General features: G+C 51.2%; 6 protein-coding genes across 6 annotated transcripts; 4 read left to right on the top strand and 2 right to left on the bottom strand.

The window, feature by feature from the left end:
• Positions 1–514: 514 nt before the first annotated feature.
• On the top strand, positions 515–1,733 carry TGAM01_v200997 (hypothetical protein; the record flags this gene model as incomplete). Its single annotated transcript, XM_018806594.1, has 6 exons — positions 515–560; positions 629–651; positions 724–734; positions 796–912; positions 980–1,598; positions 1,650–1,733. The coding sequence occupies 6 exons, from the start codon at positions 515–517 to the stop codon at positions 1,731–1,733; spliced, it is 900 nt and encodes a 299-aa protein (XP_018660236.1).
• Positions 1,734–2,707: 974 nt separating this feature from the next.
• TGAM01_v200996 (hypothetical protein) lies at positions 2,708–5,663 on the top strand (the record flags this gene model as incomplete). The annotated part of the gene is made up of 5 exons (XM_024548663.1): positions 2,708–3,053; positions 3,109–3,213; positions 3,361–3,377; positions 3,438–3,919; positions 4,043–5,663. 5 exons carry the CDS (start codon positions 2,708–2,710, stop codon positions 5,661–5,663), a joined length of 2,571 nt encoding a protein of 856 aa, XP_024406674.1.
• A 2,235-nt stretch (positions 5,664–7,898) lies between these two features.
• Positions 7,899–9,760, top strand: TGAM01_v200994 (ENTH domain-containing protein; the record flags this gene model as incomplete). Its single annotated transcript, XM_018806592.1, has 4 exons — positions 7,899–7,971; positions 8,044–8,113; positions 8,177–8,397; positions 8,451–9,760. 4 exons carry the CDS (start codon positions 7,899–7,901, stop codon positions 9,758–9,760), a joined length of 1,674 nt encoding a protein of 557 aa, XP_018660234.1.
• Positions 9,761–10,471: 711 nt separating this feature from the next.
• Positions 10,472–11,145, bottom strand: TGAM01_v200995 (hypothetical protein; the record flags this gene model as incomplete). Its single annotated transcript, XM_018806591.1, has 2 exons — positions 10,472–10,918; positions 10,990–11,145. The coding sequence occupies 2 exons, from the start codon at positions 11,143–11,145 to the stop codon at positions 10,472–10,474; spliced, it is 603 nt and encodes a 200-aa protein (XP_018660233.1).
• Positions 11,146–12,356: 1,211 nt separating this feature from the next.
• On the top strand, positions 12,357–18,592 carry TGAM01_v200993 (hypothetical protein; the record flags this gene model as incomplete). The annotated part of the gene is made up of 4 exons (XM_024548662.1): positions 12,357–12,633; positions 12,750–16,438; positions 16,572–16,802; positions 16,877–18,592. 4 exons carry the CDS (start codon positions 12,357–12,359, stop codon positions 18,590–18,592), a joined length of 5,913 nt encoding a protein of 1,970 aa, XP_024406673.1.
• Positions 18,593–20,263: 1,671 nt separating this feature from the next.
• TGAM01_v200992 (hypothetical protein) lies at positions 20,264–23,708 on the bottom strand (the record flags this gene model as incomplete). The annotated part of the gene is made up of 3 exons (XM_018806589.1): positions 20,264–22,890; positions 22,944–22,991; positions 23,048–23,708. The coding sequence occupies 3 exons, from the start codon at positions 23,706–23,708 to the stop codon at positions 20,264–20,266; spliced, it is 3,336 nt and encodes a 1,111-aa protein (XP_018660231.1).
• Between the last annotated feature and the right edge of the window lie 194 nt (positions 23,709–23,902).

The following is a 23,902-nucleotide window of genomic DNA, read 5'->3' as shown; positions in this document are numbered from 1 at the left end:
GTAACACATATTCTACTCAGTTCATCCAATATCCAGCTTCTCGCAAGCGCTTGGCGTCAGCATGGCTCAAGTAGGCAAATCACCGCCATCTTCATCGTATCCTCTTCGTGGCCGAGCTAGTTTCAAAGCTCCAATTTCGGCATGAGTTCCTCTAGCGCATGTTAATGCTCAGTGCTCTGCCGCACAAGGCATCAAGACACCAATGCAAGCCGTCGATGTTTCTCGCATGCGCCTAATTTAACGCTCGAACTGGTGTCGCGTGTTCTGCGCCGCTAGACTGACGACCGACACAAGGGTATCTGCTAGTGCCAGTGGAGTTTATCGCTTACAGCCGGCGACGCTCACCCCACGAATTAGCCTGGTCGCCGCTAAAGAAAAAAAATCCCCTCCGCAACGACCCTCCGATCTTCCTCCGCTACCTAATTATAACTACAGCCGCATCTGCGCTCGGCCCCTCTGTCGCGGAATTTCTTCAACATCGCAATTGATTCGAGTCAAGTGTCAATCCGTCAAGATGGCCGAGCCAAAGCCCCTTCCCTTCCAGTACCAATTCGCCGCAGGTAGGCACTGATGCTACACACTCCGCCATGTCATCAACAACAGCATTGCTAACATCAGCCCAATTCAGGCGCGATTGCCGGCGTCTCGGAGGTATGGCATGATCCATAGCCCCAACACCCTCTACGGAAGCTTCAGCTGACGATATATGGTGCCCCAATATAGATTCTGGTCATGTACGTTACACTACAGTCACGACGCCCACCGACCCAACCATACTTACAAATTACAACTTAGGTATCCTTTGGATGTCATCAAGACTCGAATCCAGCTGCAGACCGGCACGAGTGCCGCCAGTGGCGAGGCATATACCGGTATGCTGGATTGCTTCCAGAAGATTGTCAAGACCGAAGGGTAGGCTTTTTTTACCTCTCCTGTTCCGCCTATTTCTTTGTAGGAATTATCTCTCATGACAATATAGATTTTCACGTCTCTACCGCGGTATCTCCGCCCCCATTCTGATGGAAGCCCCCAAGCGAGCCACCAAGTTTGCTGCCAACGATGAATGGGGCAAGGTCTACCGCAAGATGTTTGGTGTCGACAAAATGAACCAGTCATTGTCCGTCCTTACCGGTGCTACGGCCGGCGCCACGGAATCCTTTGTTGTTGTTCCCTTCGAACTGGTCAAGATTCGTCTCCAGGATAAGGCATCAGCTGGAAAGTACAACGGCATGGTTGACTGCGTTGTCAAGACAGTCAAAAACGAGGGTCCTCTCACCCTTTACCAGGGTCTCGAAAGTACAATGTGGCGACACATTCTATGGAACGCTGGCTACTTTGGCTGCATCTTCCAGGTCCGACAGTTGTTACCCCAGGCTGATACCAGCAGGGGCAAGATGGTCAATGATTTGATCTCTGGTGCTATTGGTGGAACTATCGGAACTGTGCTGAACACTCCATTGGACGTTGTCAAGAGCAGAATTCAGAACACCCCCAAGGTGCCTGGCCAGATCCCCAAGTACAACTGGGCATTCCCTTCCGTCGTGACTGTCTTCAAAGAGGAAGGCTTTAGCGCCTTGTACAAGGGCTTTTTGCCCAAGGTGAGTTTTTTCAAATCCTTCAGTGGAAATGTAGTTACTCACGCCTACTAGGTTCTCCGTCTGGGCCCAGGAGGCGGTATTCTATTGGTTGTTTTCACCACTGTCATGGATACTTTCCGCAAGTGGCAATCATAAATTCAATCAAGATGCCAAAGAAAATAAAAGTATAGAATCTGGTTGGACTAGCGGATAGTCCGCGATGTCAACTTGCCATACACTGTCTGGAGGACTTCATACTCAGCGTTTAGACAATTTCTATTGGGTTAGATAGGTACTGTATCTACATTGTATTTCTTGTTTCTTTTTGTTTTTGTCTTCGGAGACTATGTTTGCGGATAGCTTGTGGAGTTTATAGTCAGACGGTTCCTATCCCTTTGCTACCAAGGGCAACAGCGAGAACACCATCATGAATATCTTAAAAGTATAGACGTGCCAAGTCAGTATCATTGTTCGTCCACTTCAAATTATCCCCCCTGAGCCTCTTTTCTCCTTGAAGTGGTCAGTAACAGCTGCAAAATCTCTACGTGGAGGTCAACCATCTGGCCTTCATATATTAAATTTCTTTGTTCTTAGCCACCCGATATTTGTTCAGTTATCTCTCCATATTCCTGTTCATCTCGATTATATACGATCATATCGCTGCTATATAACAGCCAGCTGGCATGGCTGCAGATTGTCTCTAGTCAACCATCACGCACTACACACATAACGGTTGTGAGGACATACACAAGAGCGCAGCAAGAGTGCGCACGCTCCCCCGTATCCTTTAAGTATCCCTTTCGCTCTTTGCAGCGCTTCAGAGGAAGAGTCGGTGAAGCTCCACGTGATGCTGCAGTGCCTATATAATCCCAAGTTGACACTCTTCGCCTTCTTTTATCCCTTCTCTCTTCCCTCTTCTCCTCTTCTCTCATGCCTGCACAACGCGTTGCTTGAGCACTTCTCAAACCCTCATCGTGCCCTTTTCTCTCTTATTGTCCCTTCTTATAACTTGCACAAACCATCCACACTCTCATTTGTTTCCCTCCGCCCTCATCCAGACCTCTGGTTGAACATCCAGCGATATAGAGCCAACTGCAACATCTGTTCTACCAGCGCCAAGCAAGATCGCTATGGACAGCGACGACGAGCTGCCGAATATTGACCTCAACCCGTCAGGGTTTGATACTATCCCCTCTGGAGGTGGCGAAGGTTCCTCATTCAATGGAAGTGGTGAACCTTTACCAGGCGACCATAGCCAGGTTTCAAGTAGTCATGACCAACCGCCGGAAGATGGAGATTTGCCAAATGCTGCTTCAGCCACTAGTGAGCCTATGTCAATCGATTTGAACTATTCGCAAGGCGAAGAAGCGGATGTTTCAGACAATGAGGATGATGACGATGACGATGATAACAACGATAACGATAATGATCATAACGATAATGATGATGAGAGCGCACTTCCCTCATCTTATCGAGGTAAAGATGCTCCATCCATCCAACCGTGAAAGCGCACCCGCTAACGTCTGTAAAGCGCCGAGACTGCCAAGATCATTAGAGGACAAGTTGAACGCTTATCACGATGTTATCGAGGACTCTGATGAAGAGAGGGTAGTCGAATTTACTGGGTCACGTTCCGGTAGATTTCTACCTCTCTGGCATCATGTTCACGAGAAGTCATACAGCAGAAAGAAGACAATAAGCGAAATGCATAAAAAGATAAATAAATTACAGCAGAAAAAAAGGGTTCTAGAAGAGGAGGTAGCTAGGCTTACACCAAGGGTAGGGCTGCGCACCCAAAAGGTATGTAATTTCATCAACCCTGAGAGGATTCGGAGCTGGCTTGACTAACGGCCAGCGCAGTCTTGGTGGACTCTTATTGAGTCTGAAATGACAAGCTGGAGTACTATCTATAAAACCGCGTGCCAGGAGGGAAATTGTTCACCCCATCCAAAGAAACTGCATCCAGACCTCCACTTGCGAAAACCGACAGACGATGAACTTAGAAACGATTTGCTGCAGACGGGTGACCAGCCAAGGGCTCAGCAGCAGGAGATGTCACGATGCTTTGATATTCCTGCAGATGTACAATTTCGGATTTTGAAGCACTTCTTCCACTTCAAGGGCTGTGTAGTTCATGCCATCTCTCGTCTGGACCCGGAGCATCCTGTAGAGGAAGTCCCTCTGAATCGTTTTGGAAAGCCGAGCTATTTGCATCGTCTACATGTGGGAAGAAACGCAGTCAGCATCACATTCTCACCGGAGCCGAACGACTTGCTGGCTCCGTTGTTGGTCTGTAAAAGATGGCATTTCTGGGGCAGTCACATATTCTATGGCGAGAACACGTTTGCTTTTTCCTCTTTGGGCGAATAGGATCGCTTTGCCAGCGGGATTAAAGCAAATGTACAGCGCCTACAGCATGTCGAGATCCTCTGGGTGGGATCGCAGTACCTTACTCATCCTCCAAGCAATCGAAAGAAGGCTACATCGCGCCGCACGTTTCCGCTGGTACATCTTCCGGAGGCTATCCGTCTCAAGAATCTCGGCGTATATGTCCAGGAGTCCAACCCGAGTTACATGCGTCGCAAACACGAGCCGAGGGGCATCATCCGTCATATGAAGGTCAAAACCCAGGTACAGCCTAACTTCAGACTTTTCCGAGCACTGCGCACGATTCAGGGCATGGACTATGTCACCTGCCTTCGGGGCCTCAGCCGAGCCGAGTTCTGGGATTTTGATCGATGGCTCGACAGCGGCGAGAGGAAACGGCCAGTGCGAGACTTCCACTTCATAATGGATGTGAACAACTCTACGAGAAGGCCCAAGGAAGCGCGCGATCGCATTAGATCGCAGCTAAGAAATATCTATCCGGTAATCACCTCGTTCATACCATCAGGGGAAGACTGGGCAACCTTATTCAGAGGCCTTGGCTATGTTGATGAAGATGAAGAATATAAAGACGACAGCTCGCCGTCACCGTCACCGTCGCCGTCGCCGTCGCCACCCCCAGACGATGGATCTGGGCCACCTGGGCCATCAGAGCCATCAGAGCCATCAGAGCCATCAGAGCCATCAGAGCCATCAGAGCCATCAAAGCCATCAGAGCCATCAGAGCCATCAGAGCCATCAGAGCCATCAGAGCCATCAGAGCCATCAGAGCCATCAGAGCCATCAGGACCATCAGGACCATCAGGACCATCAGGACCATCAGGGTCACCTGCGATAACTGTTGATAGCGACTCTGATGATGATTCAAATTCCGACGATGACTCTAATTTAGGCCCAAGCTCAAGTTCTGGCCCAAGCTCTAGTCCAAGTGGCCGGTCCAGTTTCACTCCCTCCGAAGGAGACCTCGCCGTTGATGGTTCGCGCCACTCTAGAGAGAGCTCGCAAACGAGTATTGTTCCCATGGTTGAAACGCTAAATTTGCGAGATGACGAGCATCATAGCGAATACGAGAGCGATGATGAGTCGACGATTGTCCCAGACAACCGATCTGTCACCGATCAAGAAGTTGTTGACCTTACCAACGAGGGACATGGAAGCGGTGAAAACAACTCTGAAAGTCAATTGAATTCAACCGAGTTCTCCAGCAATGATATGCCTGAAGGCTCACTGTTTGTGGAAGACGGTTATGTCGTCTCACATCCGCCATCGCCTCAAGACGGTCGACGTTCCTGGGACATTGAATCCAACCAGACTAGCCGGGCAACGGTGAGATCTGGCGGCGAATCCGATTTATTCGTGGGCAGTGCACCGACATATACGAACGAAACGCCTTCACGCGTCCCCACACTCCGCCAAAGCAGCCTGGGGAGTGAGATTGAGGCCATTGACCTCACAGGTCCTGATGATATAGTGGACTCTTTTTTGCCCTCGGACAGTTGGAGTTCGCCTCCGATTTCCAGGAAACGCTCTCTTTTCAAGGTCGAGGACGACGAGGATGAAGATGACGAGGAAGACGAAGAGGGCGAGGAGGACAATACGAGTACCTGTACCCCCAGTAGTTCGAAGAGAGTTCGTACTCTATCGCCAGCATCATTGCTGCGTACAGGCACAGGAGGCGAGAGTATCTTTTTCTCCGCCTGATTTCTCCAGTTTATTGTCATTCGAAGTTTTTATTCACTTATATGCTCATTTACTTGTTTTATTTTTTCATCGTTTTCTCTATCCCTGGTTTCCGGGAAATTTGGCGCATTTTTATGATACCTATTTGCTTGAGATCGTTCGGTTGATACTAAATCCTCTAAATATTGCTTCTATACATGGGTCTTATCTATTGGAATCGATCATGTGTTTTACACGATCAGGGATATGAGGCGACTGTGGGAGAAATTGGGATCTTAAGACTCGAGCTGGGTGCGAAATGATCTACGGAGACTGCGTTATCGGTTCAATTTGCTTGAGGACATAATATGGGTACCTAGAAAGAATCAACGCCAAATTTGCTATTTATTAATTGATCTTCAAATTAGCCACGTTCCAGGTTTGTGCGATGCTGTGATATCAGCAGTATATTCGGATACTGTGACATCAAACTCTTCTGCTTTCAATTACTCCACTGTTGATTGGATCAGGCAAGATGGCGAGAACCTCGATTCATGTACATATAAAGCCTCAGGCTGGGCCGCTCTATTGTACTCATTGGCCAAACATTCTTTTAGAAATTCAATGTTTGGCTTGGCTTCGTACCTCATTAGCCACTACTCTGCATGAATACGCGGCCTCTCACTAGAAAAGTTTACTCTGGAAACGTAGAGCGAGGGTTACTGGAATTGAAGTTTTCCAGCACCCCAATTCTGTTGCCCAGCACTCTAGCAAGCATCTAGCAAGCATCCATACATACATGTATGCTATCAAGTGCTACATCTGCTGCTACTGCTGCTACTGCTATTATATCTACTACTAGTAGTGCTGCTGCTACCGCTGCTGCTGCTATTGCTGCTACGTGTCAACGGTACGTTTAGGTGTGTTTGGCAGTTGTGTATTCCATTTGATGGGTGGACTGGCTGCCTCGTTAAACTACAGCTAGGGTGTTGAATAGCGAAACTGCGGTGCTGGATAACTTCTCCCGCATTATTGCACCTATGGTGAGGGACACATGCATGCAGGCACAGCAAATGCAAGCTATAAACGCCCTGGACGTTAGCAGTTGGCACAGAGGCCCACAGCCTGCAGAGAATGACCTCACAGCTCGGAGTACTCCGGGCCAGCAGCAGGAAATCAATTCCAGGCGCGCCGCATCGGAGTCGCCTACTGTAGGTACCTTGCTTGGAGATCACTCGGAGCCCCCAAGCCGGCGCGCACCACGCATATCACTGCGCTGGAATCAATCTCGCATACGCGCGTTCCGACTTTCACAGCTCGCAGTGCGCTGGCTTTAGGGTAAGCTTGCGCTGACGGGCTTGCGTCTAGAATCTGTAGTCGCGGGAGTATTTCCCGCAGCAATTAAGTTGCGTGGCTGGTGGCTGGGGCATGCTGTAGCCCAAGTACTTGGACGGCCACGCGCGTGACGTAAGGTACCCAAGGCTTGTCGATTGAGCTGTCACAATGCGCTGACAAAAAAGAGTGCGACAGACCCCGGCGCGATTTGCACGGCCAGCGCGGCTTCGGCTTGCTCGGATAATTTTGTCCAGGCCGGCTGGGGACTTGTTTCGGCTTTCTCTCCCCTTCTCCTAACGTAATCAAGCGCTGAGCGTACGTATCCTGGGCCCAAGCTAGCTGCATACAAGGCAAGGCGAACCGCCTGATAGACCTGCATTCGACCGTCCTCTGGACAGTCTCTTCTCTCCTCCAACACACATCTCTCCGGCCAGCTCCTCCATCTGCATCGCCGCCACTCATCCACCATCGAGGCGCTCGTGATTTAGCCATTGCCCGCGGGACAAAGACCGACTGACTGTCTGCTTGCGTCTCCCCTTTGTTAAGCGCCTGTATTGCGATCAGCCGCCCCACGCCAAAGGTTACAGCGGCCGTCATTCTACGCCAAGCTTGCCGCCGTGCAATCCGACGAGCGATTCACCTAGTTGCTACGAATCCTCATCAGCGTTTGCAATTCGCCTTTGCTCTGCGCGGTCACCTGCAATCGCTGGAGCCGTTTGCCAGAAACTCGGCTCGCACCGTCTAGCGGCTGAACCTGTTGCGCACCCCTACATACAGCCTGTCTATCTCATTTCTCGTCTCCTATCCAGCTAGCTGCGACTTCTGACCAATCCCATCAACCATTTGCGCGCCGGATTCGCCAAGACAGCGACACTCATCTCCCCCCCCTCTTCTTTGCAACTTTTCCATCTTTGCAACTTTTAATTATACCGTTTATCCGCCATGTCCAAGGTCATACGCAGCGTGAAAAATGTGACCAAAGGGTACTCACACGCCCAGGTCAAGGTCCGAGATGGTTTGTCGCCACCACCACCGGAACATCTGTCGTTTGGTTTAGTCGGTGATACTAACTAAAGCTGTATTATAGCGACGAGCAATGACCCATGGGGCCCAACCGGCACACAGATGAGCGAGATTGCTCAGATGACATTCAACACGTATGTTATGACTTGGGGAGGCGGACCGCATTCGGCACCGAGCTAATTGAGACGTAATCGCAGGTCCACTGAGTTTTACGACATAATGGATATGCTTGATAAGAGACTCAACGACAAGGGAAAGAACTGGCGCCACGTTTTGAAGGCGCTAAAGGTTCTCGACTACTGTCTGCATGAGGGCTCTGAGCTGGTTGTCACATGGGCTCGCCAGAGCATCTACATCATCAAGACGCTGCGAGAGTTCCAATACATTGACGAAGAAGGCCGCGATGTTGGCCAGAATGGTGAGCTGATTTTCCTTGCTATCCGGCCCGCGATTTACTGACCATGTGCGCAGTGCGTGTTGCGGCCAAGGAATTGACTGCGCTGATTCTCAACGACGAGCGATTGCGAGCTGAGCGAAGCGACCGAAAGTCCTGGAAGTCGCGCGTAATGGGCCTCGACTCTGATTTTGGTCCCCAGTATGCCGAGCAGTCTCAGCGACGACAGCCACGATCAGAACGAAGACCCGGTAATGAAGAGGACGATGCCGAGTATCGCCTTGCAATCGAAGCTAGCAAACATCAAGAGGAGGAAGATAGGAGAAAGAGACAGAATGCCGCCGGTCCTGAAAATGATGATGATCTTGCAAAGGCCATCAAACTCAGCCAGGAAGAAGAGGAAAGAAGGCGCCGTGAGCTGGAAGATGCCAACGCCCATTCTCTATTTGACGATGAAACTCCTCAACCTTCGCAGCAACCCCAGCACACTGGATTCAACCAGGGATACCAGCAGGGCAACGCCGTGGATTTCTGGGCCAATCCAATTGACCAGCAGGCGCAGCAGATTCCTCAGCCGACTGGCTACCTGGGTAACGCATATACCGGATTCCAACAACCGCAACAACAACAACCGCAGCAGACCGGCTGGCAGCAAAACTTTAACACCGGCTACGGTGTCGATGCGTTCGGCAATCCTCTTGCTCAACAGCAGCAGCAGCAACAACAACAATTCCTTCAGCAACAACAGTTTGCTCAGCAACAGCAACTGCAGCCTTCTCAGCAGGCTCTGGATTTGGCTATTCAACCTGGAAGCAACAATCCTTGGTCGACCAATAACCAGTTACAACAGCAGTCTCTTAGACCCACGCCGACAGGTTCCAACAATCCTTTTGCCCAGAACCGACCGCAGTCAGCAAGACCCGCGACTTCTTCTCTCAGCCCTCTACCGGAGCAAAAGACTCTATCCAACTTCAACCAACCCAGCTTCAGCCAACCCAGCTTCAACCAACCTCAGCTTCAGCTGCAGCTGCAGCAGCAACAGCAGCAGAAGCCCGGTTTCACTGCTCCTCAGAGAGAGCTCAGCGAACACGAGAGGAAATTGAACGCTCTGCTGGCCTCTGGAGACGGTCAAGATACTTATGGAAACACTGGTGACCTGCGAATCCCCGCACAGCACACGGCTCCAGGAACGTTTATCAACAGTGCTGGCGCGGGTCTTAGCCGACTTAACCCAGAAGCTACCGGCAACAATCCCTTTTTACGGCAGCAGTTTACTGGTATGCCGAGCATTACCTATGGTGGCCAGCCTCAGCTGAACAGCAACCCATTCGGAGCCCAGCAGCGACCGCAGCAACAAGGCCAACCACAAGATTTAATCCAGTTTTAAGGTAGAGAGGAGAATAAGTTAATTTTTGATATACCACGGGCGAGGGATTGTCGGATTTTTCTTTACTGCTCTTGACGCTCTTTCTGATACCGCCATTTTCATACTTTCTTGTTCATGGGCTGATACCTCGCCACCTGTTTATAAGGCGAACGGTCTCCTTTTCTCCGTGGCAACGTCCTCGTCTCTGCTCTGTCACCCATTTTTTTTTTCTTGATTTTACTTGGGGAAAGGAATAAGATATTTCTCGTTGTGGGGTGGTTGAGATGGAATAAAACTGGCTTATTCATTTTATTTTTCTCATGGTCCACGTTGTATGTTCATTAGACAACGCACCTCTGGAATTTTCAAAATTGTAGACCTGAATTTTCGACCTCTTTTTCAAATTTGTCCAAGCTTTCCATCTCGTGAATGCCAGCACAGCTATCTCATAACACCTATTGTAGCCCTAAAGTCGAAAGCAAACTTTGCTATCATCTACCTCGTTATACATGACCCTAAGCAAAACAAAGCAAAAACAAATAGATAAGCTCAAGAAAACGCAAACTGCCGATACGCCATCCCCAAAATGATATATAGGTGACCATTGTGCACATTATATGTGATCCATTGATCTTCACCAGAGCTTTGCGACAATCCCGAAATAGCTCTCCTGGAGCGAGTCAGCTAGCTCTCATATAGCTCGGTCGACGCGGGTCATCGGGATGTGCCCAATTAGCCAGCCTCTTCCATCATCTGGATGAACTCTTCGAGGTTGACTCCGCCCTTGCCGTCGTGATCGAGATGTTCTATCATGGTCTGAATCTCTTCGTCCGTCATTGTGCGCTCTTCCTTGATGTCCTGTGCCAGATGTCGCATGTCTTCGACCGAAATAATGCCGTCTTGGTCGTAATCAAACATGTTGAATACCTTGATGGCTTCTTCGCGCGGGTCTCGTCTGGCGATGAGCTTTGCGGCGCATAGTCGGAATTGATCGGGGAAGATGAGCAAGCGGTTAACGGGACAGGTATGGGGATCCCGCCAGTCCGGAGGCACTTGGCCGTAGTTTTCCAGTTCTCTGCAGTAGTCGGGCTTGGCCATGTCGAAGCCGAGAGCGGCAAGGGAGTGTTTGAATTCGTAGCTATTCAGCCATCCTTTCTTCTTCATGTCCATCAAATCGAACTAGGCCAATAACACATGTGAGTATACAGCAACGAAACAATACCTGACAAGGCGGCTTGGTAGCGACTCACGACTTCATCGATATGTTCACGATCCTCGTCGGCGATGGTGCCGTAGTCTTCGTTGGAAGACACTTGTGGCGCGGGGGGATTCCGCGACTGCACATGCTGGTTGGATCCTCCTGCTATTGATCGCCCGGGAAAAGGACGAGGCGTGTGAGAGTTCATGTCGGACAGGCAGACCGGCTGAAGAAGCCGTTCCGGATGGGTGTGAGTGTGAGCCCGCTACCGTATCCAAAGAATTGGGCTGCTTTTTTTTTTCTCCCTCCTCAGTAGAGCTTATAAACGAAGGAACCCCAAAAAAACAAGAGGTGGCGCAAGGGTTTGGATGAGAGAGACAACGGGCCCAAGGTCGTATGTAATGGAGCAAATAAAGAGAGAGAGGAAAAGACGTACAGAGTACGGAGTATGCGCCGTATAACCAAGGATTAAAGAGAGAGATATGTAGCTATGGACGAGGTTTATTGCTTGGGGTTGAAGTTATTTTGCCGACTAGCTGGATGCGACGCGCCAGAGCTTGACACGCGCCTACAGGCGACTGCGCTCGCGGTCCAGCGGCTTCAGGCCTCAAGCCCACTGTTGACTCGTCGCTGGCCGCAGTTCCTAGGGGCTGCGCCTGAATACGCCTGACCAAAGTACCTGCTAGGCAGTGGCGCAGGCACCAGCGACTTGCCTGCCTGGTATCGCAATTGGCGGCGCTGATTGGTCCGCGTTAGTCATCAGGGTGCCTCGGACCAATGAGAGCAGAAAGTTCTTGTCTGAGGCACCAACAAGTCAGCCTGGTGGGAGCAAAGCAGCAGCACGAAAAAAAAGCTGCGCTGACCAAAGCAGCTTTGCTTTGACCTTGACCTTGACTTTTGCCTCCCGTCTGCCGCCAACCAGCACCGAAGGTGACCATCTGCACCCCGAGGTGATAAAAGGGCTCGTCACCCCTTGAATCACTGTGCTGCGCTGGTCTCTACTCAATCAATCGTTGGTTTTTTTTCTCCTTTCTCTATATCGCATTCTCGCATTTGCGCCACGCCCTGGTTTGCTGCGTCGCCATCCGTCGCGGCTTCCCCAAGCGGCCCTTGAGCAGCAGCAAAATATTGGACTAGTCCCTCTGCCACCAGAAACGCGACTTTTCCCTCATCGTCTCATCACCTTGCAGCTGGGCATGGTTAATCTGAGCAGTTTTTCTTACCCTCAATTCAAATAACGCTGCATATGCGCGCTTTCTTCCGCGATTCTCGATTTGTTATTCGTATCCGAGTCTGATCGCGCCCTCTCGAGTTGTCTCGTCTTTCCGAAGCACGTCTTTTCCATAGCCGAGCCTCGTCTGCGGGCAGCTTCTAGCATCGCAAACTTCCTCCCAGCACCGCGATATACGAACGCCCATCATGTCGTTCGGCGGGTTTGGGGGCGGCTTCGGCTCAAACAACAACCAGCAGCAGCAGCAGCAGTCAAGTGGGTTTGGCGGTTTTGGAGCAACCGCTAGCACCCCTTCATCAGGTACATTGAATCTCGATCGCGACAAGGCGTTGCTCCATTCACTGACAGAGAAACGCGCAGGCTTCGGATCCAACACTCAAGGCGGCTTTGGTGCGACTAGCAACACTGGCGGCGGCCTGTTTGGCCAAACCACCCCTACTCCTAGCGGCTTCGGCTCAACAACTGGTAAGTCTTGCTCCTCAAGAAACAGATCGATCGCCGGGGCTCTCGAGAGGCTCATGTGCTGCGTTCTTCATTCTTGACAATCACCACCCCCCTTCACAGAGCTAACGAGGCTGTAGGAGCTTTTGGGTCAACCACGAGTGGCTTTGGTAGCAAGCCTGCTTTCGGCTCGACACCCACTCCCACCACCACTTCAGGTGGTCTCTTTGGAGGCTCCAGCACCCCCAGCACCGGTACGGGCTTTGGTGGGTTTGGTTCAAACACCAATACCACTACCCCCTCAGCGTTTGGCAGTAACACTGGCAGCGGCCTATTCGGCAATGCTAATAAACCAGCAGGCGGTTTCGGAACTGCGGCTACACCTTCGCCCATGTTTGGCGGCGGCAACACCGCCTCCAACACTGGCACAGGCTTTGGCGGTTTTGGCGCGACCAATACCCTGGGCGGCGCAACTGGCGACCCCCCCGGCACCGCCGTCACCCCCTTCCAAGCCTTTACAGAAAAGGAGCCCAATAGCAGCACCAACCAGTCCAACGCCTTCCAGAACATCTTGTTTCAAGATCCCTATAAGAAGTGGTCTGCCGATGAGCTGAGATTAGCAGACTACGTTCAGGGTAGACGACACGGCAACCCCAGCGGTGCTGGCGCTTTTGGCGTGGGTTCAGGCTTTGGCGGTGGATTCGGCAATACCAACCAGACGAATACTACAACTGGTGGATTCGGAGCCACGAACAATACTACGGGCGGATTATTTGGAGCGAACACCAACACAAATACTGCATCTGGCTTTGGTGGTGGATTTGGTGCGAATAGCAACACTGCGGCTAGCAATACTGGAGGTGGCCTTTTTGGTAACGCCAACAAGCCGGCGACTGGAGGGCTCTTTGGTGGTGGAAATACTACACAGACTCAAGGCGGCGGCATGTTTGGAGGCGGAAACACCAACACCGGCACTTCTGGTTTTGGAGCGACAAACACCACTGGCGGTGGGCTCTTTGGCGGAAACAACAACGCCACCCGCAACACTGGAGGACTATTTGGCAACACTGCTCAGAATAAGCCTGCAAATACTGGATTCAGCTTCGGCAACAACACCAATACGGCCTCAACAGGTTTCGGAAACACCAGCGGCGGCTTTGGCTCGACTACGGCCAACACAGCTGGCGGGGGCCTTTTTGGAAACGCCAACGCCAATACGAACGCTCAAGCTGGAGGCGGCCTCTTTGGTGGCAACAACCAACAGCAACCCAATCCCTCAGGAGGCTTGTTTGGCCAAGCCCAAACCCAGCAATCAGGAGGTTTATTTGGCAATCAGCAAAAGCCAGCTACAGGAGGCCTTTTCGGTTCCGCACCTGCGGCTGCCAATACCAACACTGGCGGCGGTCTCTTCGGCAACACCCAGCAACAGGGAACGACGGGCCTTGGAGGTGCAGCCACCGGAGGGCTCTTTGGAGCTAAGCCAGCTGCTACCGGCGGTCTTTTCGGTGGCAGCAATGCCACAGCAGGCAATACCGGAGGAGGGCTTTTTGGTGGTGCCGCAACCAATAACCAGACTCAACAGGCCGCTGGAACAGGCCTTTTCGGAGGGGCTGCGAACCAGCAGAAGCCAGGCCTCTTTGGAGGTACGAGCGCTGCCCCGAGCGGTGGACTATTTGGCGGTTCCACAGCTCAAAATCAAGGTGGACTCTTCAGCAACGCCGGCAATCAACAGCAGCAGAGCATTGGTCTCGGTAGCTCGTTGTTGGGTGGCGGCCAACAAATCAACAATGTTCCCCAGGGCCTCACTGCGAACTTGAGCGACGTATCGGCCTATGGCTCGCCATCACTGTTCTCTGGACTTGGTGGCAACGAGGTCCCTAATCCTGGCCCGCTCGCGGTACCCCTGAGCGGACAACCTAAGCCCAAGAGGCCCTCTATTTTCCCCATGTACAAATTCACACCTGCAGCATCAGGCCGTTTTGGTACACCCCAGAAGAGAGGATTCGGCTTTTCTTACAGCACCTATGGCACGCCTGCTGGAGCAAGCCCGGCAGCCGGTACCCCTAGCTCTCTGGGCCGTAGCTTACTTGGCTCTACCCCCAGTGGAACTGCTCTCAGCAAGAGCGTGTCATCCAATAACCTCCGCCGTAATGTCAACACTGATGACAGCATCCTCTTACCTGGCGCATTTTCGAATACTAATAACACGCGTTGGTATGGAAGCACGGGCTCCAAGAAGCTGGTTATTAACCGCGAATTGAGAAGCGACCTCTTTTCCACGCCATTAAAGGACAAACAGAACAATGACAACGGTTCCGGGCCACGAAAGCTGGCGAAACGTGTTAGCTTCGATACGCACGTGGACGGAGAGGACTCCCCCCCGGTGCGTGCGGCTCTACCAGCCCCTGGCGATGTCCCAAGCTCTCCTGCCGAAGAGACTCCTCGTCTGGAAAAGCTTACTCCCGTCACGAACGGACTTCGAACGCCTGAAATGGAATATCTCAAGAGCAAGGACAAGGAACTGGCAATTGTTCCTGAAGAAGAGAGTGCTACCCCGGAACCTGATGTCAATGGCTTTGACAATGCCCCAGGAAAGTACTGGATGGAGCCTTCCCGTGAAGAGCTTCAGAACATGAACCGGATCCAGCGACAGCGCATTGACAACTTCACTGTTGGCCGAGAGAATGTCGGCTCAATTACGTTCAAAGTCCCCGTGGATATTAGCGGCATCGACTTAGACGAGCTCTGCGGTGGCATCATCCAGCTGGAGCCTCGATCCGCCACCGTCTACCCCATTGCAGCGAAGAAGCCGCCTGTTGGCAAGGGCCTCAATGTGCCCGCTAGAATATCATTGGAGCAATCTTGGCCTCGTGGCGGTCGTGATAGGAGAGTCGCAAGTGATCCTAAGCGCTTCAACAAGCATATTGAGCGGCTCAAGCGCATTGTCGATACCACATTTGAAAGTTACGATGTGGACTCTGGCGTTTGGACCTTTTCTGTTGAACATTTCACGACCTACGGACTAGACGATTCTGATGAGGAGACTGACTTTGACATGACTGTCGACCCTCCCGCCGAAGATTCGCCACCTGCTACATTTCACGCGCCTACCTCTTCACAAAACGACGATGCAATGGTGTTTTCCCAGTCGCACATGTTGCCTGGCGCATTTGATGAGCAGCAAGGACTGTTCGCAGCTGAGCTGACCAGGCCGCAGTCTTTTTTAGGGGTTAGCTCCGCGGACTCTGCTACACATGATGTGAAGTTGTCTCTAGAAGATGACCACATCGCAGAGTATGAAATGTCCGAGGATGAAGACATGACGAGGTCTTCTTTCGGACACCATCTCGCCGCGGAGCATGACGATGCCTCGTCCGAGGGTGGCCATGATATTAAGCGCGCAACTTCAACCCCTGGTGGCATTCTCAGAGCTAGAATGAGAGCTATGAAGGACTCAGCTGGTCCTGTTAAGCTTGAAGTCGCAGATGGCGACGATTGGACGGAAATGCTGAGGAAGACTGTCAGCCCGATGAAACGAGACCGCCAACTGGCCAAAGAACTGACCGGATCTTCCGCTAAGCGGGGAAATAAATCTGTTTCGTTCGAGGTCGATGAAGAACCCGACTTTCGAAAGTCATCCATTTGGGGAGGAAGTGCCGCCAGGCCAGATAGGAAAGACGGGCATGTGGCTGGCACTCAGATTGGTATGGAGCAAGGACGTGGATTTGCAACGAGCATCGACTTGATGAATTCCTTGTTTGAGAAGCCAAAGCCAAAGCCACTGCGCAAGGAGTCCAACGCTTCTCCATCTGCAAGAGGTTTTCCCAAGGTCGGTACCCTGACTGTTTCGCTATATAATACTTGTTGAGATTGATAATTGTTCTTGAGCCGACTGGAGGCTCTATTTTGTATTTAACCCAAATAATGAATAAATTGCTAAAATCTTCCTGTGTTCAATATAGTTCCCCTACGAGCGACAAGCAAAAACTGCCGCGGCTGAAGATGGCGAGCTCGCCTTTCATAGCGTGTCGAGACCGACTTGGGGACCAGATGAAACCCTCGTTTTGATTCGATCACTCGATGGCTCGCACTCTCGTCGATCAATACGAGACAATACGGATATTCTGACGTTTCAGCGGTCCAGCATTCGAACCGAGGAACAAGATGTTCGTCTTGCCACTTTTGCTGCTGAGGTAAGAGTTGTCGCTTTGAGTGTAGATATAGTTGCCGTTGTGATCTGACTAGCTAACTCCTCAATTTCCTCCAGTCATCAAAGAATTTTCTATCGTCTCAAGATATCGTGACCGAAGTCCGCGTTATTGAAGGAGTGCCATATGCTACCTTGCACACCACCAGTCTTAAGAGCGTGCTCCATCAGAAGAATTTGAATGATGCAGCTAGCATTCACGAGAAACAGGTTTGGGAACTGGCCAGTATCCTGTTCGACGATGTAGACAGTCTGAACGCGACGGACGAGGGAGAGCATCTGGTACGAAGGAACAAGCTGTCCCAGTTTTGGTCCGATTTGGTTGAGCAGGCTTCTTCAACAGCTATTAGCATGGCGGCGACTAGCGAAGAGAAGGCACTTGCATGTCTTGCTGGTCACCGGGTCGCAGAGGCCTGCAAGTACCTTTTGGACGGCAAAAACTTCCGCCTTGCCACTCTGGTCCCCCTGATTGGCACTAGCGATGTCACGAAGAAGGAAATGCGAGAGCAGATTAAGTCGTGGCTGGATTCAAAGATGCTATCCGAATTCTCTGAGGCCATTCGTACGATTTATGAGCTTTTGAGTGGAAACGTCTGCGTCTGTGAAGGTTTGAAGGGTATGGCTAATGAGGATCGAGTTGATTCATTCGTCATCTCCAAGAACTTTGGTCTAGACTGGAGGCAATCATTTGGTCTGCGACTGTGGTACGCCATTTCGAACAACGACGACTTGTCTGCTGCTGTTGAAGAATACAAGGACGATATCGACCAAGATAAGGAAGATTTGCCTCGCCCCTGGTATATCGAGCAAGGCATTGCTCCTCTCTGGAACGATGCGAACATCGACACCCGCCAAGATCTCCTGTGGGGCCTTCTCCAGCTGTATGCTGACCCGGACGTCGACTTGGAATCTGTCCTTCGCCCAGAAAACTCGCAGCTTTCTCCCCTTGACGCAAGGCTTAGATGGCAGCTGGGTATTGCCCTGACATCCACGGGCAAGGTCTCCTATGGCGCCAATGGAACTGAGAAGGCTGATGCTGCTACTATTGCATATGCCGCTCAGCTAACCCGAGCGGGAGAGTGGCTAGAGGCTGCTTTCGTGCTGTTGCATTTGCACCACACAGCTTCGCGCAAGAAGGCCTTGCAGGAGCACCTCTGCCAACACGCCGACCTGATTGGATCCGAATCAGACTCCAGTTTCGTGGTGCTTACCGAGAAATACCGCATTCCCGCGGCATGGATCTGGGAGGCTCTTGCGCTTTTCATGCGCTGCGTGAAGAAGGATGCTGTGGCAGAAGTCCAGTGCCTTCTCCGAGCTGGATCACATGCTGAGGCTCATCGTATTCTGATTCAAAATGTTGCGCCCCAAGCCATTGTTGAACGAGACTACGCTGGTCTATCTTCCCTCATCTCGCAGTTCCAAGACCAGCAACAAGGCATCACAGAATGGACTCAGGGTGGCGAGATTTACGGCCACTTCCTTCAGCTTATGGAGTGTCGCGAGAAGGGAGAAATTGCATCGCCTGCGCTACTTGACAGACTTCTTGCTGGTCTCAACGCAGTCAAGGATATTGGAGCGGAGAGTAACATTACGCGATATGCTGCTATTTCCGACATGGCAGACGAAACTGCCAGGGAAATTGTAAAGGCAACGCGGCAGAAGCAGGACATGGAACTACGATCCAGGATTCTGAGCCTTCCACTCACTCAAGACAAATTGCTCGCATACTCGGTTGACTTGAGTTTGGACCGCTACAGAGAAGTAATGGCGCATTAAGCATTGGGAATGAGATTTTGATGGGACAAGAAGCGACGAATAAGGCTTTGGAGATGGGTGATGCGATGGAAGGCAATGGTATATGTGTTTTTGCATCTTAGTTTATCATATTTCTTTTTTTTTTTTTTCTTTCCAACTTTATGCCTTTCTTCTGTAACAAAAGGACGAAAGAGAATATGCGATCTGGGCGAACAGGGGAGGGATAGGGAAAAGATGAAGAAGCTAATTATGGGCTGAATTAGTACTGTAGTATAACAACTGTTCCATTTAGATTGGATGTGAGAGAATTGGCATGTGATGAAGATGCAGATGAAGTGTGAATGATTTTCTTTTTCCATAGCTTTTATAAGATAGCAGTACTCAATCAACGGTAGACACCTTTCAATAGCAGCCGTCTTTATTTAACTCCAGCGCCAAATCCTCGGCGGATCGACTACCCTGCATATAAGTGAATGAAACAACAAACATCATCTGACAGCCACGCAAGAACAATAAACTTTATTTAAAACCAAAATAAACCCCCATTTCCAGCTGAACAAAAAACAATGTCTAAGCCCAAAAACTGGCCCATCTCCCTCCCATATCTCAAAGCGCCCCTCCACGGCAAAGACATCTCTCCATCCCAAACCCAATTCCTCCGCACTCAACCCCTCCATCTCCCCTCAGTCCCAGCCTCATCGCCCGCCACCTCCACGCCCTGTCCGCACGTCAAGATCCAAGCTATTCATAACCCTCTCCATCCGGCATGCGGGCAGCACGGGCTCTTCGCCACCAGAAACATTGCGCCGGGGGGACTAATACTGGTGTATCTCGGACGATTGCACGGCGGGGCTACGACGAGCGAGGAGAGCGACTACGACTTGTGGCTTGATCGGGAGATGGATGTGGCGGCGGATGCGGCGGGAGAAGGAAATGAGGCGAGGTTTGCGAACGATTATCGCGGCGTTGGGGGTAAGGAGAGGGCGAATGCGCAGTTTGGGAATGTTTGGTGTGAAAGATGGGGGGAGGTTTGTGTGGGAGTTTGGGCGCTGGGAGGGGGGAAGAAGAGTAAAGAGAAGAAGAAGAGCGACGGCGGGGGGATTAAGAAGGGAGAGGAGATTCTGGTGAGCTATGGAAGGGGGTTTTGGGAAGAGAGGAGGAAGAGTAGCTCATGATGATGTTGGTGATGATGGTGACTTGTAAGAAGATGTCGTATCATGAAGCATACAAACAACAGCAGAGCAAGCGACACATGCGAGAAATTTTACTATTTATTATTCAATCAACCAACATCTTTTTTTCTTATCATGAAAGCCGCATACTTTACTTGATTTACATCACAAGCGTTCCTCCCATCTACAGCTTCCTTCTCTCGCGCACACATAACACCACTTTCAACGTAAAAAAAAAAAAGGTATACCCGGATGTTTTTCCTTGCGCCACCACCAAAACCAGCCCCTGCGCCGGCTTCCTTTACCTAAACAACATCAAGACAGAAATACTACATATATATAAATGGTAAACAAATAGGGGGAGGGTTTTCAGCTCTCAAATACCTTCCAACGCCCTATGCATGCTGGGGGAGAAGAAAAAAAGTTGTCTTCAGAAATAAAGCAAAAGCCAGAAAGGGGGGGGAAGGGTAAGGAGAGTAGTCGCATCTGCTTAATGCTTGAAACGATGGACTCTCTCTCATTATTCGTCCTCGCCTTCGGCGTCAACATCCAGTTCTTCTTCTTCATCTTCTTCTTCCTCTTCGTCTTCCTCGCCGTCTTCGTCTTCTCCATTGATGCCTTGGTCAGAAGCCTCAGCAACTTGTCCTCCGAGCTGCACACTTAGCACAAACCCATTACTTGACGGCTGAGGGGTCATGACTCGAACTTCATCTTTAGCAGGCTCTTCGTCAGCCATAGAGGTCCCAACGCTGTGATCGCCATTGGTGTCCATTTCTGTCCCTGGCGGCTTGTCTCTCCAGCCTGGTGGTAACCCAGGACCGCTGTCTGCGTTGCCGTAGTCTGACTTCTTCGTCCCTTTAGGCCACCTTCCGGGGCCGCGACCCGTGCCTCCTGTTCTTCTCCGTGATCCGCTGCTCTTAGGTCGGCTGAGAGTAGGTCGACGGCTGCTACCTCCAGCTCTCTTTGGCCGTGGCCGGGAGCTGCTACCTCCCCCTGTACGCGACCCCGAAGGTCTGCTTACGCTTTGCCGTGAACGGTCTGTGCGACGGCTGCCAGCCACAGGGGGGAAAACTTCAAAGCGGTTTGGCGGTATATCGCGATACATTGCCTTCCAGTCCTCTTCAGAGTCTACATCGTCCATGATTTCGTCTTGCGGTTCCGCATTCTCTTTATCTTCAGGCGCCGTCTTCTCCTCAATCGACAAGAGGGGCGTGAGTTCGGGATTGCTGTTGATTGAATCGCCCGTCTCTGATACAGAACCAGCTATTGATTGTGAACCATCATTCAAGTCGTCATTCATGATGATAGACTGAGTCTCTCCAATATCATCCCCACCTTCCTCGATCTTTGCTTCATCATCTTCTCGAGGTGCAATGGTATTAATAGGTGGGCCAAGCTCAAAGTTTACAGCGTTGCTGCGGCCCATCACGTATGGCGTCCATGCAAGGCATTCGGGCTTCAGCTGGACATAGCCTTTTGACTCCCACTTGGCTACATACTGCTGGCAGTATTCCAAATCGACGCGGAACGCGTATACCCTTGTGTGCGGATCTCGGACCAGCGCTCGAAGGCCTTCCAGAGCAGCAATAACATCGTCAGGCGTCATGCCCGTGTCGTCTGATATTTGCTTGATACTAAGGCCATTTTGCTTGTGCTCATCGCCTTTCAGCGTTTCCATAAAATATCGGCAAAGCCGTAAGCGCCAGTAATTCCTATAGGAAACGAGTCCCATGTCAGAAAGCGGCTTCTCGGGAGATCCCGTCTTCTCCTCTACCTTGGTGAGGAGATATGAGAAATCGATAAGTAAATTGCCGTATCCCTTTCTCTGATGGATCGGCAATGTCAAGATGCATGATACGTTGTTTTGGCTGCTCGCCCGTTTCTCTTTGGAGAAATAGCCAACGAAATGATAGCCACATTCATCGTACTCGCATAAAACGTAAAACAAAAACGGCTCCACGTCGTAATACAGTGTCTTGGATCCCAAGAAAAGCTTTGCCAAAAGGCAAAGGTTTTGGCAGTAGACTGGATTTTTCCGGCCATCGACTTCGAATACCGATACCGATCCATGCCGATATATCTCGTCTCCAGGAGGGTGTTTTGCTGCACATTTGAGCTTGTGGCGCCATGCCACGTAGTCCGAATTCATGTATTTGAGGCAGAATTCGCATATGTAGAGCACCCGGTTTCTACTATACTCGGCTGGGTACGGTGCTGCGTACCAAGTATCAATCTCCCAGCCACCAAATTCGATGCACTCGATTTGGCTGGCGTTGTCACTTGACTTCTTGGATTTGCGGATAGGCATATCTATCTCTGCCTGCATCTGCAGGACGCGGAGCCTCCATTCATCTTCCGCACTCTGTTTAGCTTGGTCGAAGCGCCTGCGATCCTCAGGCTGCGGTAGCGTTTTTGTGGTATCTGCTTCTGTTTCCGTCAGGATGCCACCGTAGGGCTTTCCTTTCATATCTTCAGTCTCCTTGTCAAACAAGGAGTAGAAGGGCGTTGAATAGAAATCTGTTGTAAATGGTGTTGGGAGCACGGGTGTTGCTGTAACAGCTCCAGAGTTGGGGCGTACAGCTGATGGTGCGACTGGTGTGCGTGGTGCCCGTCCGTTTGCTCCAGACCTTCTTCTTTCTCTGCGCCTGCGCGAGAGAATTTCTTTGAGATTTCCAGGCCGCACGCGCATAGTCACAACAAGTGATCCTCGCGACTTCTTATCAATGACGACCAGAGACGGGCGAGTAACTTTTAATCGAACCGCACGTGAGCTTCCCCTAGTTGGCTCTGCCGATTTACCATCAGTTTCTTCATTAGCAGACATGCCATCGGTCGAAAGGCCGCGTCGTCGTCTCCTCAGAGCGATAGTGGCCTCCTCAGGCTCTACAGACGATGTCTTTCTCTTTCTCAGCGCGCGAGGCCCATCCGAGACATCCCCGGCGGCCGTGTGGTCGTTGGGAGTAGATCGGGCTCCTGCATCATCTTGCATCTGACGTCTAGGGGACAATTCGGGAGGGGCGTCTGAAAGCTGCGATTCGGGCCTAGCCTGGCCATTGATGCTAGGATCCTTCTCTGGTTCTTCGGGTTCATCTTCCTCCTGGTCAGAGCCACCATTATCACATTCGGGACATTTCCAGCGCTTTGAATCTTTTCCCGAGTCAGCAAGATCTCGTAGAATGTATGTATATGGCGTGACTTACTGTTATGTTCGCTCATTGCCGCTGCATCTCTTGCGCATTGCTGGTGGGCTAGAAACTGTTAGCAGATTTCTACCGTCGTGTGCTTTGGCTTTTGGTAGACTAACCATTGTCACCGCACCGAGAACAAGACAGAAACGTCTCAAAATCCTCACTCGGGTCGTTTTCTTCGTCTTGTTTGCAAAACATGCAAGTATTCGACGGGCCCTCGTTCTCTGAATCCTCATCCCCTTCTACCTCTCCAGCATCTTCCCACGCAGGCTCCTCATCTGAATCATCTTCAGCATTACTAAGAACATCTGAATCGTCGCTCTCTGCGTCATCTTCGCCATCCTCGTCCTCCTCGTCCTCGTCATCGGTATCGCCTGGTTTGATCTTGACCGCGCCAACCCCTTCATCGCCATCTTCTTCACCGTCTGCATCATCGTCCTCGTCGTCGTTCAGTTCGAGAGGACGGCTGTTGCTAACCACGATTTGTTGGTCCACGAGCTCGTTATAGTCCTCCCCCTCCGCATCTTGATCCATTTCGTCGTCAATCTCCTCTCCGGAAGCATCACGATCGCTGAGCTCCTCGTCCTCGTCTTCGTCCATATCCATGCTATTGCTGCCGTCTAGCCTATCTTTGGCAGAGATGACTATGGTATGAGTCTTTAAGGGCGCAGGGGTGAGCGCATCCTCGCCAGTGGTGTCTGCTGTCTCGTATTCAGCATCTTCCGAGAGCCTGACGCTCTGCTGCAGCTCCTCCTCCATCGACTGCGCACTCGCCATAGTTATCGCTGCTTGTTGAGACTCGTAGAGTGTGGATATGGTCTTGACGCTGGCATATCGATCGAGAGCCCTGTAAATACTCGAGGCTGATATCAGGTGGCATGCATGGCGATCTCTTGGATGCGCTTCCTAACGTGGAAAACTCGCTAATCGCAGCTGCTATCGTGTAAGCTCTATGTAAGCATCTGAAAGAG

Source organism: Trichoderma gamsii (assembly GCF_001481775.2).
Source record: "Trichoderma gamsii strain T6085 chromosome Unknown Scaffold_2.2, whole genome shotgun sequence".
In the NCBI taxonomy this organism is placed as follows: Eukaryota; Fungi; Ascomycota; class Sordariomycetes; order Hypocreales; family Hypocreaceae; genus Trichoderma; species Trichoderma gamsii.
Note: the sequence above shows the minus strand (reverse complement) of the source record. Positions and strands in the feature narration are given on the sequence as shown.